The 15310-nt window shown below is 38.2% G+C and overlaps 1 protein-coding gene and 1 long non-coding RNA gene across 13 annotated transcripts in view; both read left to right on the forward strand.

The window, feature by feature from the left end:
- ZNF711 (zinc finger protein 711) overlaps positions 1-8643 on the forward strand; it is a 53777-nt gene extending 45134 nt beyond the window's left edge. For 11 of the 12 annotated variants that reach the window (XM_072877009.1, XM_072877011.1, XM_072877007.1 and 8 more), the window contains 5 exons: positions 2067-2213; positions 2815-2952; positions 4350-4397; positions 4985-5128; positions 5597-8643. In XM_072877009.1, the coding sequence (XP_072733110.1) occupies positions 2067-2213; positions 2815-2952; positions 4350-4397; positions 4985-5128; positions 5597-6774 (1655 nt within the window). In that variant the 3' untranslated portion in view covers positions 6775-8643. The remainder of the gene's footprint in view (positions 1-2066; positions 2214-2814; positions 2953-4349; positions 4398-4984; positions 5129-5596) is intronic. The other variant, XM_072877017.1, reaches the window with a different exon arrangement.
- A 1785-nt stretch (positions 8644-10428) lies between these two features.
- Positions 10429-14173, forward strand: LOC140658503 (uncharacterized). Its single transcript, XR_012044747.1, has 3 exons — positions 10429-11513; positions 12265-12340; positions 12455-14173. It is a non-coding gene; the product is annotated as an uncharacterized lncRNA (long non-coding RNA).
- The last annotated feature ends 1137 nt before the right edge of the window (positions 14174-15310 follow it).

Raw genomic sequence — 15310 nt, forward strand, 5'->3', positions numbered from 1 at the left:
AACAATCCTGGTGCTATTTTTCAAGTAGCATGGGCTGCTCCTTCAGGAAATTTTTGGCTGTATAATGCCTTTTATTTTTCTTCTCTGAGAAACAAGTAATCTTTTCAGCTCAAATTAATGGCAGAAGAGGATTGTTCCAGGGATGATCAGACTGCTAGCTAATAGGGCAGTTGTCTTTGGTTTTCTCTGTCTCTCAGGGTAGGTTCAGAATTAGTTAAGACTGTCTTATGAGTTGCTCAGTATCTTTTGCAGCATGATACAGTGTAGATTTTGGAGCCTGTTAACCGGTCCTTCACAAGGTTGCCGAAGTAGCTTAACATATTTTACTATCCTGTTTGGAATAGGCAGTATCTGATTTGGCTGAAGGTTAGTGAGTATTTCTCTGAGGCCCTGGGATTTTCAGTATTTGATCCTTAATTCCTTTCAAGTATGAGAAAGAAGTTGTGAAGACCATGTGCTTTCTGAGACCATAGGAAAAGGATCTAGAGAAGCAGCATCTTAACATCCCTTATCTATTGTGACATCTGTTTCATCTACCAGTTCCTACATGAATTGCCAGGCCCTGTTCTTGAAATATGGTTTCTTCCTCTGGGGATAGGTTGTCAGTCTTGAGGGACAGACTGCTAATGCAGCAGCAGGAAGAATCGGAATCTCTTATGGCTGAAAACTAAATTACAGCAGGGATGTTCTCGTGAGCTATTCAGTGCTTCTGATAGAGCCAGGAGGTAGGCCTGGCAAATTACCCCATTTGTTACTGGTGAGTACTTCCCCTTGGAAAGAGCTGATTGTGTTGATAATGTGCATTTGCTGCTCAGCGTTAAGGAATACCGAAACTGAGATGACAGTCTTCACAAAGCATATCCAAGATTCAAGTTTACCCATTAGCAGTGCTCTCCTGATCTTTTTATACATGGGGGTGGGGTGGAGGGCTGTTCTTACATGTCATCCGTGTGCATTGCAGTGTAGTTACTTGGATAAATATCCCAGCAAAGCCACTTCTGGCAAAAATTATAAAAATGGGCTTGGGTGGCAAGGATATTTGGCAAAGTCTGCCATTTACAAAACACAGGGAATGATGGCTCGATGTATTTGATTTGGGCTCAACCACCAAGCTGAGCATTTTCCATCAGGACCATTCGTAGCAGTGAACCAGGACTCTTGGTATACCAGGTGTTAGCTTGTTCTGCCATAATCTGCAGCTTCTCTACTCACTGTGCAGTCCCTGAGATGCATGGAAGACGAAGCATCAATATTTATCTGCCACCTCTCTCTGACTCAAGCATCAATATGAAGTTCCAGGTTGGAACTTGTTCTTTTGCCTCTGTTCACATCAGTCAGTGGGCCAAAGCTTGTTAGTCACCCGGAGCAGGACCATGTAGGCAGTTATTCTCATTTCCTTTTTTCCAACTGTTACTCTTCAGATTGCGTTGTCTCCAGGGATTTGATGCAGCACCTTGCATCCCTGCTAGTCTGTCTCTCTAGGTAAAGTTCTTGTTGTTGAAATAATTGGCGGTAACAGTTGCGCTCTCGTGGTTTGGGAAGTGTGACCCCAGGGTAAGTTACTACTCAATCCTATATAATGAGTCTGGGACATATGCATTAGAATCTTTGTAGGAAGAATTACCTAAGAATCTGTTTTTGCAAAGTGAATAAATAGGATTTGGGGAGAGGAAGATGGATGAGAATTAGCTGTTCACATCTCGAGAGAATTTAAAGGCTGTGTTCTGGGCAAGTTCTGGCCAACTTTTTTTGGTGGGCATGGGCAGGTGTATGTTTCCAGTCGCACCTGAGTTCACTGCTAGCATGCATAAAAGGCTCTTGATCCTTCTTGGGTAGTGTTGTTCAGTCTTGAATTTATCAGAAAACACTGAGAGAACTTTTTCCTTCTCTGCCCCAAAGTATCAAACTTGCATGATTTTATGACAGCCATGGGTGTCAAAATATTTAATTGGCGTTTTATGAAATAGCTTTGTTGTAAATAAGAAAAAAATATTTAAATCCGAAATTAATCTTAACACTGGCTCTTTTTGCATTTACTTAATGTGTTTAACTTCTTTTTGTTAAAGGTGGGACAGAAATTGTCACAGAGAGTGACTTTCACAATGGACATTCTGTAGCTGGAGTAATTGAACAAGGAGGTGTTGGTAGAATGCAGCGAGAAAAAATGGTTTACATGGCTGTTAAGGACTCTTCTCAGGAAGATGAAGATATTAGTAAGCATAATAAGAAACATTTTTGTTTCTCATGCTGTTTTGTACAACAATATAAACATCATTCTCAAGGACTTTTAATTTTTCTGAAGGATTCTTCAGCCTGAAGTAGTAGAAAACTAAGCTCATCTTCCCTAAAAATAAAGAGCAGGCTATAATTATTTTAAAGTGATGTGGATAAATGCACTTTGTGCATACTGTATGCAATCATTTCATTATTTATATTAAATTTAACATGTCCGTGGATGAAGTTAATGAGGTTAGTCAAATTTCTCATTTTTCTGTTTTCCTACTGTGAATTGCCTTGTTTAATCAGCTTTCTGGCAAAGTGGCAAATAAATGTCATCAGTTACAAGTTTATAAGTTTGTATATTTGAATTTATGTTGGTATTTATTTTGCATTTATATTTATTGATATGTGTTTTCTCTCTTTAAGGAATGTCTGAATAAACAATGATCCCCTAAGGGAAGGGGTGGTTCTAAATGCCAAAGGAAGAAAAGTAATTTATAACGGGTATCAATCAGAGTTGAGAGCAAATTAAATGAAGGAAAATTTAGGATGAGCAGAATAAAATTAAAGATCTATTCTTCTCCTTTAATCCAGGCTGTGCTGAAATAGCAGATGAAGTTTATATGGAAGTTATTGTAGGTGAAGAAGAAGCTACGTCACTTCCAGACACACAGCTTGAAGACTCTGGTGTGAATAAAACTTTTGTCCCTGTTGCTTGGGCTGCTGCTTACGGTAGGAATCTGTATGCTTATTTTCTGAAAATCCCTTCCATTATTTTCTCCCTAATCTAGCTTCCAGAATCTCTATGCAAATGTGATAATCTCTCACCTTGTCCTAGGGGTTTGGAAACAGCTCCTTGTGATCTTTTAGCAGTGTCAGTTAGTGGAGTTGATTAAATGATGTGAAAAATCATTTTGACATCATTCATGACCTTTTACACATAAGGTCCTTAGTTTGTTTGCAGTTCAATATGAAGAAAACAATTCCATTTTTACAGTGGTGGTTTTTTTCCAATGCTGGCCTGTGGAACAGTTCCAGATTACTTTAGTAGTTGATTGTCTTGCATATAATGAATGGATTGCTATATGTAGAGTTTTATGAAGTAGAGAGGAAAGCTGTTGGGAGAATTTGTATACTGTTCTTGATTCCAGCTCAGATGTACAGAATGCGTGGTTTTTAATGGTTGTTCAAGTTGGCTGTTGGAAGATCTTACAAAAACAAGAATAGCCTTAAGTATTTTACATTAGCTAGGAGGAAGGGGAAATAACTTCAAAAGGGAGTAGTAGGAATAAATGTGTAAACATGTTCCTAATAATTTCAGTTTATATACCTCTTTTAAGCCTGTTAGTCCTTCAGGTTAGAAATAAAAAGAAAAAAGGTAATTTGTTCTCTGCAGCCATGCTTCAAATAGTAGAAGTGTCTTACTAGGATATATTGTGAATGCTGAATATTCTTTTATTTCATATTCTCTTATCAGATTTTGGCATGTTAAATGTATATTAAGAGGGTATCGGGTCATCCATGGTTCATGTTATAATTAAGCAAGCAAGTTAGTTAAAGTTCATTGGTGTAATATTTGTGAGCGCAGTAGTTGGGCTGATAAAGTGGTTTAGAACCAGAGAGCCTTGGCACATAGCGGCAAACACTTTCAATCCAAAATGAGGAATATACTTTTAAGGTATTACTTCTACGTCTCCCAGATGTAGATGAGTGCTGAGCGGCTGATAAGGTACAAGTCTTCTTACCTGCCTAGATACAGTACTTCAATCTCAAGAACAAATTGTGGATTTCAGATAACCTCGTTTCTGGATTGGTATCTGAGGTTATACATGAGGTTAAAAGTTTGCAGAAACAAGCATATTAATTATGAAAAGCAGGAAAGACAGTCAGCATGGTAAGCCTGCAAACACAGCTTTAGTGGGTATTAACTGTTCACAAAAATGTGACTTTATTTCCTGGGGCTCATAATTACAAAATACTGAACTGATTGTGAGCTGCACGTCTCAGTTTGGATAGAGCTAAGCTGTTACTTATTAGCTAAGTTAGTTTTCTCTCATTATCAGACTATCAAAGCCATCATCTTTAAAAATAATTTTAATTTATAATGACTAAAATACCATTTTCTGCAGGAGATGAAAGAAGGCTACCCAGAAGATACGAAGATGATCAAGCGGCAGGTAAGAACATGTAACTGTGCTTGGTACAGCATTAAAACTAACTTGCTGTCTTTGAAAATATATATACATTTGTGTGTCAGTTCTCCTAATCAGTGAACACAAAAAATTATTCCTAAACTATATATTGAAGGACTCCACAGTCTTTCTCTATTTTTTTGAAATGAAAACGATTTTAGATGTGTTGTAGGCCTTCAGAGTGGGTGGGGAAGTTGGGAGGATCTGCCAGGTTTTTTAATATAGTTTTGTAGTCAGAAAAGAGATAATGCAGTTGTTAAGAAGTAAAACCAAGTTAAATAAAAAGAAACAACCAGCATAACTCTTAAGGGATTAATGTCTTGAGAAGTATGAGAAATAAAGGAATATATTTGAAAAATAATCAATGGTTAAACAATTATATTCTTGACTTTTGCCAGCAAAGATAGATAGTGCTTTATATTGGCACTCTTCTTTTTTATATATGTTTGTTGTAGACGAATAGGCAATGCTTCTTTAAAAAAAAGTAGATATGCTGCTGTGCAATTCCAGTCATCAGTCCCAAAGAAAATAGTTGTTTAAGGTTTTTTATGGTGTCTAATTTTTGTTTCTAGGAAATAACTTGGATACACGATTAGAAAACAAAAACGGTAATGCAACACAATACCTGCAGATTTGTGATAGCATTAGCACTAATAGAGTGCTAAAACAAAAAACCAAGAAAAGGAGGAGAGGAGAGGCCAGGCAATGGCAAACAGGTAAACACTGTATGGTTATGCGTATTGTCATGGAGTGGCACTTACTCCTGTACTATTCCTTTTTTTTTTTTTTAAGCTGATGCAGAATTAAAAAATATCAATGATGATTTGCATATTTCCTGTGTCCTTCCCCCCTCCAATTCTGTGCATAGAAAATGTAATAATTTTTGCTATTCAGAGTCAGTACACGTAGGGCTGATGCAGTTCATTTGAATTTTGCAAGCTATTAAAAAGTAATCATGGATATATTCACTGCACATAATGATATTACTGATCTGTTTGAGCAGTTTCTAAAACAGAACTATATAAACTATAGGTGCTGTGGATTGGTTGTTTTTAAACTACTGAACCATTCTCTGTCTGCTGCAAGTGTAAGTGCATGAATCTGAACAGCAGTTGGCTGATTTAAAACTTCTTAATCAGTAAATTTGTTTCCTTCATAACTTGTTTTTGTTTGTTTAAAAACAGCTGTTATAATAGGTCCTGATGGACAGCCCTTAACAGTTTACCCTTGTCATATTTGTGGGAAAAAATTTAAATCCAGAGGATTCTTGAAAAGGCATATGAAGAATCATCCAGATCATATGATTAAGAAGAAATACCAGTGTACAGACTGTGACTTTACAACTAACAAAAAAGTAAGTTTCCACAATCATCTGGAAAGCCATAAACTTATAAATAAAGTTGATAAAACCCATGAGTTTACAGAATACACAAGAAGATACAGAGAAGCAAGCCCGTTGAGTTCTAATAAACTAATACTGAGGGACAAGGAGCCTAAGCTACACAAGTGCAAATATTGTGACTATGAAACTGCAGAGCAGGGGCTACTCAATAGACATCTACTTGCAGTTCACAGTAAGAACTTCCCTCACGTATGTGTGGAGTGTGGGAAAGGATTCCGTCATCCATCAGAGCTGAAAAAGCATATGAGGACCCACACTGGGGAAAAGCCATACCAGTGTCAGCACTGTGTCTTCAGGTGTGCTGATCAGTCCAATCTGAAAACTCACATCAAAACCAAACACGGGACTGATTTGCCATTTAAATGTGAGCACTGTCCCCAGGCATTTACAGATGAAAAAGAACTGCAGCAGCACACAGAATTATTTCAAGGGCATAAGACTCATCAGTGTCCACATTGTGACCATAAGAGCACCAATTCAAGTGACCTGAAGCGACACATTATTTCAGTTCACACAAAGGATTTTCCCCACAAATGTGAGGTATGTGAAAAAGGCTTCCATCGTCCATCTGAGCTCAAAAAGCATAGTGAAACCCATAAAGGTAAAAAGATACATCAGTGTAGACACTGTGACTTTAAAACATCAGATCCTTTTGTACTTAGTGGGCATATCCTCTCAGTTCACACCAAGGACCTGCCTTTTAAATGCAAAAGATGTAAAAGAGGATTTAGGCAGCAAAATGAACTTAAGAAGCACATGAAGACCCACAGTGGAAGAAAAGTGTATCAATGCCAGTATTGTGAATATAGCACTACGGATGCGTCAGGCTTTAAACGACACGTAATATCAATACACACAAAAGACTATCCACATAGGTGTGAGTATTGCAAAAAGGGATTCCGTAGACCATCTGAAAAAAATCAGCATATAATGAGGCACCACAAAGAGGCCATAATGTAATATCTGATCTCGAGAAGGAAGCAATTTAGAAACTGTGATATGCTAATTGGGGAAAAAAAAATCTCATGAACTGTTTCTCCTGGTTTCAAAGCTTGATATTAAATCATAACTTTACATTCTTTGTATTAAAAGTCTTAAAAGTATTAGGGTTGACAGGGGATCTCATAGCCCTATGATTGTTGCTTATCAGAACCTAAAGAGCACTATAGAATGCAGAAGGATGGATGAATGTCTTAAATTTGCAGAAAGATGGATGAATGTCTTCAAATTAATAGTATTACACGTTGTTAAGCTATAGAAGACAAAACGAAGACGATTGTGTTACCCATTTTGTCAGTAACAGCGTTTGTCTCCAATATGAAAACAGTTCAGATATATGGTGGGGTTATTTACAAATTTTTTGCAAAGGCAACTGAGTCTAACTTCTTGTGCAGTTTCGAAAGGAGAGTATTAGTCAGTCACTTGATCATAACGTTTTTAATCGTGCCTGGAAACTAAATTCCAGAACTGGTCAAATTTGGGGGGGGTTGTCTTTTTTTTTTTTTAAAAAAACATTTCATTGGGAAGCATTTTTGTTTCCTTTATTAGTTCAAGTCCAACGAGTAATTTTTTAATGGTTTTCAAAGCTGCTAACCTATTTTATTGCAGGATATGATGTTTAAAATATAGCATTATGTTATGATCTCAAAGGTGGTGTTCTGGTGCTAGGGTTAAAGATGTGTATGTATATAATTTCCCTTTTTTTATCTGAAACTACAGTTGAATGTTGTTCAGTATGGCACATAATAACAAAATTAACTTTGAATTTGACCTTTTTTTTTAAGGATAAAATGGATGCAGCTCATAGTGTTGTGACTCAACACTAATTTTTTTCTCGCTACTTTAAAATCTTCTCTAAAAAGAATATTAAAAACGAAGTTGAAAAATGTAGGATTTTTTTAATTAAAATTCAGAGTACTTAGAAGTTCTTTAGGGCAGTGTTCTTAACAGGTATGACTATTATTGTCCTACCTCCTGATATGAAATTTTCAGTATAGATATAAAATTGCACATTTTAATCAATTCTTTAAAAAAAATCTATACCATGCTATAAACATGCATTTTCAATCTGTAAGAAAGTATATATGCAGTATTTAACCAGAAAAATATGCTGCCACTAGAGTTTGGAGGTGGATCTTCAGTTTACAGTGTATACATTTAAAATATGCATCCCTTTAAACAATGCTTTGTGTTAGCATGCTGCAAATCAAATGGCGCTTAATATAACAAGCTGGTCTAGGGCTATTTAATGAAAAACCTGTTCATAAATGTTATGCATATAATGTGTATTTTTTACTTTTTTAGTTGCTTCATGTTTGCACACAGCTGTTCACATGATAAATTGTAACTTCATGCTATATTGTGGCTTTGTGTTTCAGATAATGTTCATATTTTGTTTTTGCACCAGATGAGAATCAGTTCCTTGAGAATAAATTTTTTTTATATTTCTAAACTTCAGAAAGTTAAATTTGGGAAATCTCTTAGAAAAATACGTGTTTTATGTGGCTGTAAAAAATGATGTACACGCTGTAAAATAAGATTGTCACTGTTATGTGGGATTATTATTTCTAAATGTGTTACTCATCGTAACGGGCATACAATAAAATGCATCTCTTGCACTCCAAATTTTTTGGAGTTTCCTTTTCATTTATGGTGTTCAGGAAAGTCTCATTCTGTGTAAATTTGCCTAATATTTTTAATTATGTTATTCACTAATTAATATGTAACAACATTTCAAGTAAACAGGTTACTGATCAGACTGTTGAGGGGAGAGTATTGGGGTTTTATTTGACTAACCCTTTAAAGTAACAGGTAATGTATTTGTGCTTATTTCTAAAATAATTATCAAATGTGAACTGACATTCCTTTGAAATTTTTTCCTTTAAGTAAAGAGAACATAAAACTTCTCACATATTTTGGGAAAAGCCAGGTAGGTTTTGTCTTTTTATCTGTGTAATAAGAACAGCTTGCAAAATGAAATATTGCTATCTTAATTTCCTTCTCTTTTTAGAATATTTGAACTAGGACATCAGTAATAGATTAAAAACTTTAAGAAGAGAGTGTGATGTTAAATGAACTCCTCATCAAGGATTTCAAGCGGGCTTTTAGCCAGTGAACTCGTAGGCTTTGTACTAAAAAACAGAAATTATGCAGACATGAACCTGTTCATCTGGTTTTTGTTTATACTACTTTTTTTTGTATGCCCAGCAATCAAAGGAGGAGGCCATAGCATTCAAAAAATTCTTAAAGTTGTGTTTTTTTGATAATTGTAATGCTTTATTCCTGAATGTTATGTTGAATACATAGACTGAAGGAGTTTCTTCATAGCAGACTGAAGATGATCATTCTGACTCTGTGACAAAGCACACATCCATGCTGGCTCATTTTTCCACCTTGCAGATGGACGGAACAATCAGGTACTTGAGTATTTTAAACATTTTCTATAGCCAACCTTCTAGAAAGGCTTAATCCCACGTTGTCTCGGAGTCCGTCACGGTCCATGGGGTACAGAACAGGACGTGGGGACTAGAAATGACAGACATTGAACTTGTGGAGAGCCAGCATTTTAGACAGGGGTATGAAATCTGCTGACATAATGCTTTTAAGCATTGCATTCAGATCATGTTTCGATACCTTTCATTACTCATACTTGGTATTTACTGGTGAACTATGTTAACGTTTACATTTTACAGTGTATGTTTGAGGATAACAGTAGCGTTTCTTCCAAGGAGTGCAGTGAAAGGCTTTGACCTTTATGTATCTGATAGTTTAAATTACATATGTGGGTTAATTCTTTCTGTGATGAACAGTTGTTCAGTTCAGAGTCGGTGAGTGGTATCTACTGTTCTTAAGAGCGTGCTACACTGGGGGGGCATCAGTTTCGTTACCTAGGTTTTCTATTGCATCTATTTTTTTTCTTGCCCAAAAACTACAGGGCACAAAAGTCTTTTTAACATATTTAATGATAGCAGAAAGTATATGCTGGATGCTGGATAAAAGTTCAATTCATTTACAGTTTCATCATTCTATTATAAAATGATTACATTCTATAACTTTGTATTACAGAAGTTGAAATTGGTGTTGAGGTTTAATGGTCTGTAAGTCCACCTAATGAGATTTATTTTTAATTAGGAAAAAAAATGTCATACCTTCTGGAACATGAAAATCTGTGAGGAACATGTTTTTCAAGGTGTGAGGGAGGGAATAGTGGTTGGAAAAACCGCAACTGTAGTTGGTTATTATCAGCTGAGGTGTAAATACGGGAGAGCGCGTAGGACGTGAAGCAGGTGCAGACTAGTGCAGTCTCTTGTGTGTGAGCCCTGCTTTTTGGGGTGGCTAGGTGGAGAAACCGAGTTGTTAAACTTAGCGGGATGGTTACAGGCAGCCTTGTCCGACGTGAAGTCTCAAGCAGAGTTACCCCTTTTCCTTGGTTGGCTTATTGCATTAGCATTTTGAACGGTTCTTTCTTTATATTAATTGTTTGTCTCCTCTTCTCTTGGCAGCGCATGGGCAATGAAACGTAGCTAAGAAGACAGACTGTGGAAACAAGGTCTGTCCAAGAGAGGAAAAGCCTTGAGACTTAACCCACGCAGAGCTAAGGTTAATGGATTACTACTCATATTTTGTTAAATTTCAAACAGTTAAAAAAAATAGGTTTGTCAGACTTTTTGCTTGAGCAGTGGTTGTAAAATTCAGTAGCTCACGATACCACTGGGAGGGTTTGTGCTTCTACTTGGCCTTTAGCTGGTTCTGTCCAGTGCTGCTTAGATGTTTATGACTGAGGCTGGACTTACGTATTGTTCTGTAGTTTGAAATTTCCACCAGTGCTTCTGCTCCTTCTTCCAGAATCGACGTCTTTCTGTAGAGCTGTGGATGTCGAAGCTTCTTGTAACTGTCTGTCCAAGCTGGATGGTGAATCGGCAAAGGAGGGGGTTGAAAGTGTTAGAAGGGCTCTGGTGGTTTAAAAAAAAAAGTAGTACTGTGATGGATGGAAGGAGGAAGGAATCGACATGAAAAGGCCTGTGCAATGTGTTGCAGGTGTGACAGCGGTGCTGTGGAGGAAAGGATGCAGAAGTTGGGGTTAGGGAAGGGAAAATAAAGGAATGTGCCCGCTAGAAAAAGAGAAACCTGAGAGGAAGTGGTGTTATATGCAGTGCTCTTACTTTGTGTATGTTGTTTGAGTAATTTAGGGTCTTTTTATATATATCTTGTGTATGTATTCATCCAACAGAAGCTAAGACTCAGGTAGAACCTTTTTTTCCCCCTCTTTTTTTTTTTCCTACAACCGTGTTTCCCCGGTAACTGAAATTCTGTATAAAAGCAAGTAGTTGGTCAGTATTCTTGACAGATTTTACTAGGAAGCGGCATTTTAAATCTTCTGAAATGTAAGAATAAAATTTCACCTGAATCCTTAGCAGTTTGAGGCACACTTCCTAGATTCTTTTCAGTGCGCTTTCCCAGTAAATACTGAAGAGAATTTGTGATGGCTGTTGTATCGTTACCATGAAGGTGTCATGATTTTAAAAACGCTTCATGTCAAATCACAGTAAAATTTGTATCTATCTCAGTACTTCCACAGATCCCTGCTTGGTGTAGTCTGTACTTCTGCCCTGCCTAGCTCCCTCCCCAGAGCTGGCAGAAAAGCACCTTCTGGTACCCAAACCGAAGAAGCCTTTAGGATGGGATGGAGTGCTCTACAGGCAGGTCCTTCTTACTCGTTTTCAAAGCAGAGGAGTTCCTACGTGGTGGTAGGAAGCAAGTGAGAGAGAGACACTACCACCTGTAAGCCTCGCAAGTGTTTTGACTTAAATGTTGTATCGAATGATGAAAGTTGGTGGTATCGTTTTTTATAACTTGTCCTGAAAACTCTGAATGATGTTTCCCATCATTGTTGTGAAGTTGCATGATCTCTGTTCTTCTAAAGGTACCTTTAGGTAGACATGATCGGCTTTCATGCATACATGCTTTCTTTAGCCAAGTTCATGTATGTCTTGCCTTTCGCTGCATTTTCAGTAAGGGCGTTGAGCTGTTGCATTGAAAGCAGTCCTTGCTTGTCAAATTACTACAAATCTGTCCCTGCGGCAACACTAACAAATAGGGTGAATTACCTTCCCCAGCATTTGCGACGGGATGCCACTCCACAACACCAGGAGTAGGACAGGCGACGTGTGCTGTAAAGCTGTTCGCTACCTGGGAGCACAACGTTGAGGTAGTTGAGCTGTTCTTGCCCGTGTTTGCATTTCTCCTCTGCCTGCTCCTGTGGTGCTGTGACGTACAAACACATCGTGGTTGCTTGAGCAAGCAGCGAGTTTCACAAACGTGGAAGGGTTGCTCTAAAATGTCAGATTTGTTTACTGCGGTTTTTTATTTGAATGACAAAGAACTCCTGAAAGCCAGGAGCAGTTAAAGTGATTCATGTCTTGATCATCATTTCTATTTTTCTTTCTTCAGGTTTCAAATGCCCACAATTAAAGGTCATGAAATTGAGAGAGAAAATACAGAAGAGCACCAGCAGAGTACTCTCAAGGTAAAGGGAAGTTACGTTGATGATGTATTCAAAGCCTGTGTCAGCTCTTCAGACAGAGTGCTAGAGGGGTCAGTAACATTTGAACCAGGGCTCAATTTGGCTTTTATTTTACAGCTGAGGCAGAGAAATGGTTCCATATCGCGTACTGAGTTGTGTAGAACAGAAACCAGAAGACAATTTTCTCCTGCTCTTTGGTGTCAGAAGAAACTGCACGCTGGCAAATCTGTTCAGGCAGTGAGAGTTTGTTTAGTAACACTGTGGATGAAGACGATCTAATAGGGTGGTACGTATATTGTTGTATATATGTGTAGTAAATGCTGTCTTTGATTTTTCTAATTTGTTCCTGAAGTCTTAGTGGAGCTACCTGAAATGGAGGTGAAAAACGATCTAAAGTATAGTGTGTACAGTTAGGGTGATAACTAGCACTTACCGAGATGAGTAAATGAGAAAAATGTGTTTCTGTAAACTCCAGCAGAAATAACATTAGGTAAATCAGTTTCTGTTAAACAGAAGAGAGGCCAATAGCTGAGACTACAGCAAATAGCTTGTACTTTTATAATAAAAAAGACTAAATTTCCTTTTTAAATAAATGTGGTTTGAAAACAAAACCAGCCCCAAATGGCCATTATGCTTCATCTGCTAGTCTAATTTGGCTTTTTGACAACAATCTATTGCTTAGTGTTACCTGCGAGTAAAATGTGTTGTTACACCCATCAGCTCTGTAGCATTTAGTGTACGGAAGTCTTAAAATACTCCAGCAAACCTTAGAGAAGCTGCTCCTTGCCACACAATACAATATTGACCTCTGTCTTTCCTGGTTAGCAAACTGGGCTCTTTTTAAATAGTATGTGTGTTACCCGTCTCTTCAAGTATGGGGAACAATGACGGTGTTTTCAAATTTACCACAATGCCAGCTGTATATGCAAAACAGGTCATTTACCTAATCGTGGCCTTTGTTGTGAAATTACACCACCACGGCAACAGCTCTGGCTGCATTCAGAGCCTGCACCCTTCTGCCCTTTAAGGGCGTTTACTGCTTGCATTATGCTGTTACACTGTCTTAAGTCACCCAGAGTTAAAGAAAGAAACACAGGGTAGCGTTACTGGATGGAACGGTTAGTAAGCACGCTGCGCAGCCCGTGCAGCGGCTGAAGTGAGTGCACAGTATGTCCATTAGTAAGTTGTCTGTGTAATGCTTCCGAGTCGGGCCCAGCTGAGATCACGGCACAGACCGCAGTACGTCAGCAAATTATTTTGTGTCTCCTTCTGTGGGGGTAGCTGCAGAGTTACACACAGATGACAGTGTGATGGGATTAAACAAATGTATTCTTCTTCCTCTTGTACTTATCGTTTAGGCCACCAAAGGTGAAAAGTAACGAGATGACAGCGCAACTAAAATTATTTAGTGGGATAGAACAAATTATAACACTATACTGTGTGTGTCTGTACCTTCTGTCTAACTGCTATACAGAAATGAGGGGGTCATTTTAGAACCTAATAATTACTGATTTCAGAGGGGCAAGGCACTCCCCATTCAAATGAGGATATTTAGTTTTTAACTAATTAAAACCTCTTCCTATAGAGCTAGGCTAAAGTGATTACCGTTCGACAGTGCAAACTCTTACTTGGCTTCTGAAACTGCTGGCCCATCTCAGGCTGGACATACTCAAAGAGCCGCGCAATGAGCAGGTTTCACCCTTGGTTCTTTCTCCCAGTTACGATGAGCACGAGGTCACCTTTGACATGCCAGCGTCACCCGAGTGGAGGGCTGGCAGCAGTAGCAAAAGAGGGACCGAACGCTGTTCCTTTACTTGTCAAGATTCATTTAGAGGAACAGGTTGTCTAAAACAAGGCAGTATCACACCACCTGAGACAACCCCCTCCAGCCCATCAGGTGGACACGAGATGTTTCCAGTACAGATCGACATGATTCGGAAAGTTACACTTAAGTTTATTTCATTTCATAGTTAGACATAACCTACAGTGTTCTTTCACCATTAAAGATTGTCTATGATATATATTATTTGTGAATAGAAATATATGTCTGCAGCAATAAAGCAAAGCAAGAACCCCATGATAAAGAGCGAGCACCTTTGGACTGCGTAGTTTAAACCTTCCCCTATGATTCTCTGCACTGTGTTACTTAGACAACTACTTACTTATTAACTCCACATCATTCTGAGAGAACTGCTGTGGTCCTGTGAGGAGCAAAAATTGTAAATGGAAGGTTGGTCTGATTATGCAATTTGGTCTGTGACCTATTTTCATACTAAGATTTTCTATATAAAAATAGACCAAGTTCTTGAAAATTTTCAAGCACAGCAAATAAAATACTTATGGCTGGTCTGGGGGCTTGTAGAGGTTCAGCTGAAAATACATCAACTCTGAGGTCAATCACATTCTTTAAAATTAGCACTTGCCCAATTGTTTCACTGAACTAACGGATTCGCCAATGCAGTAGCAAAGTTTGAGGAGTTGTGTGTCTGGAGTAAGTGAAGTAATTTCCCTTTGTGCTGCAGCTTCCCATACACAGGCAAATGTACAGTAAGCGTTCTTCAGTGAGGTATTTTTCAAGTTCCCCATGAAGGTTATTTCTGGGGTTTGCTTCATCTTCAGGAGGCAGCAGCTGGTAAAACAGCACTCTGTGCATGTCTGCATTGAAACCAGCCATTTGGTACGGATGGGACTGACTTAAATGTGTATCGGTCTCGCCTCTCAGCACAAGTAGACAGGACAGAAGAATATGGCTAATAGTACAAAGAGGAAAAGGTTTCAGACTTCTTCCTTTGTCTCTTAGATTGCTTCAGGACTGGCTGAAGAATAGGAGTTAGTCACGTCAGGAAAAACTGAAGTCCACAAAAGCGTGGCATACCACGCTCTTAGGGGCGAAAAGTAAGTGTGTGAAGAAGGACGAGTAACGTTTGTACACAGATGTTAATGGCAGGTTGTGGACACAGGTAACCGAGCTCT

This window comes from Ciconia boyciana, chromosome 12 (assembly GCF_034638445.1).
Source record: "Ciconia boyciana chromosome 12, ASM3463844v1, whole genome shotgun sequence".
Lineage (NCBI taxonomy): Eukaryota > Metazoa > Chordata > Aves > Ciconiiformes > Ciconiidae > Ciconia > Ciconia boyciana.